At 50.4% G+C, this 973-nt stretch overlaps 1 protein-coding gene across 1 annotated transcript in view; it reads left to right on the top strand.

The window, feature by feature from the left end:
* The window catches only part of SLC8B1 (solute carrier family 8 member B1), an 18,013-nt gene that overhangs the window by 7,898 nt on the left and 9,142 nt on the right, over window positions 1–973 (top strand). The window contains exon 10 of the mRNA XM_007938279.2: window positions 920–971. Coding sequence (XP_007936470.2) covers window positions 920–971 — 52 coding nt within the window. The remainder of the gene's footprint in view (window positions 1–919; window positions 972–973) is intronic.

Genomic DNA, 973 nt, shown 5'->3' with positions numbered 1-973 from the left:
CTACTTCCGTAGTGATACTGCCTAGGAAACCCAAGGAGGGGTCGCTATGAGTCGGGTCCGACTCGACAGCACATAACAACAACAACAACAATATTACATAATTAACATGACTATATAGTATGATAGTATGATGTTGTTGATGCTTGCTGTCCAGCTGATTCTGTCTCATGGGGACCTGTTGTGGGTCACAGTGGAACTGCTCCATAGGGTTTTCAAGGCTGCAACCTTATAGACACAGCTCGCCAGGCCTTCTGAGGTGTCTGGGTGTGGGTTTTCAGCTGGTAGTAGAGTGTTAATGGTTTGTGCCATCCAGGGACACCAGTGGAATTACAGCATTCTTATAAAGCAAAGTGGGATGTCGGGGAGTCAGAGAAGGAGATGTGTAAGGATGGAAGCATCAGAGTGACGTGGGGCCAAGGAATGTGAATGGCCTCTAAAGAAAAAAACCCGAAAACCCCTGCCATCGATTCTGACTCAGCAACCTTATAGGACAGAGTGGAACTGCCCCATAGGTTTTCCAAGACTGTCATCTTTACAGAAGCAGACTGTCTCATCTTATCCTAGGGGATGGCTGGTGGGTTCAAACTGCCAATCTTTTAGTTAGCAGCTGAGCACTTAACCAGTGCACCACCAGGGTGGTCTCTAGAAGCTGGAAAAGGCACAGAGACAAATCCTCCCCTAAATCTCCAGAAGGAATGCCTGCCTGAGGACTGTAAGGGCATAAATGCATGTTGGAAGCCTGGAGTCTGGGGCATCTATTAGAGCAGCGTAGGATGCTCACATAGGTGCCTAGCCTGGTGCCTGCTCACAGTTGGGGCGCCCACAGCAACAGCCTTATTCATAGTGACTGAGGGCAGTCTGTGGCCAGCCGAGACTCATGCTCCCTGGGGCCACTCTCCTGTCTCTGCCTACTCAACAGTTGCCCGTGGAATTCGTGCTGCTCCTCACGGTACCCGTCGTGGACCCAGACAAG

Source organism: Orycteropus afer, unplaced genomic scaffold, assembly GCF_000298275.1.
Source record: "Orycteropus afer afer isolate SDZICR_OR568_19922 unplaced genomic scaffold, OryAfe1.0 scaffold00048, whole genome shotgun sequence".
NCBI classification, from domain to species: Eukaryota; Metazoa; Chordata; class Mammalia; order Tubulidentata; family Orycteropodidae; genus Orycteropus; species Orycteropus afer.
The sequence above is the reverse complement of the archived record's forward strand: the minus strand, read 5'-3'. Positions and strand labels throughout refer to the sequence as shown.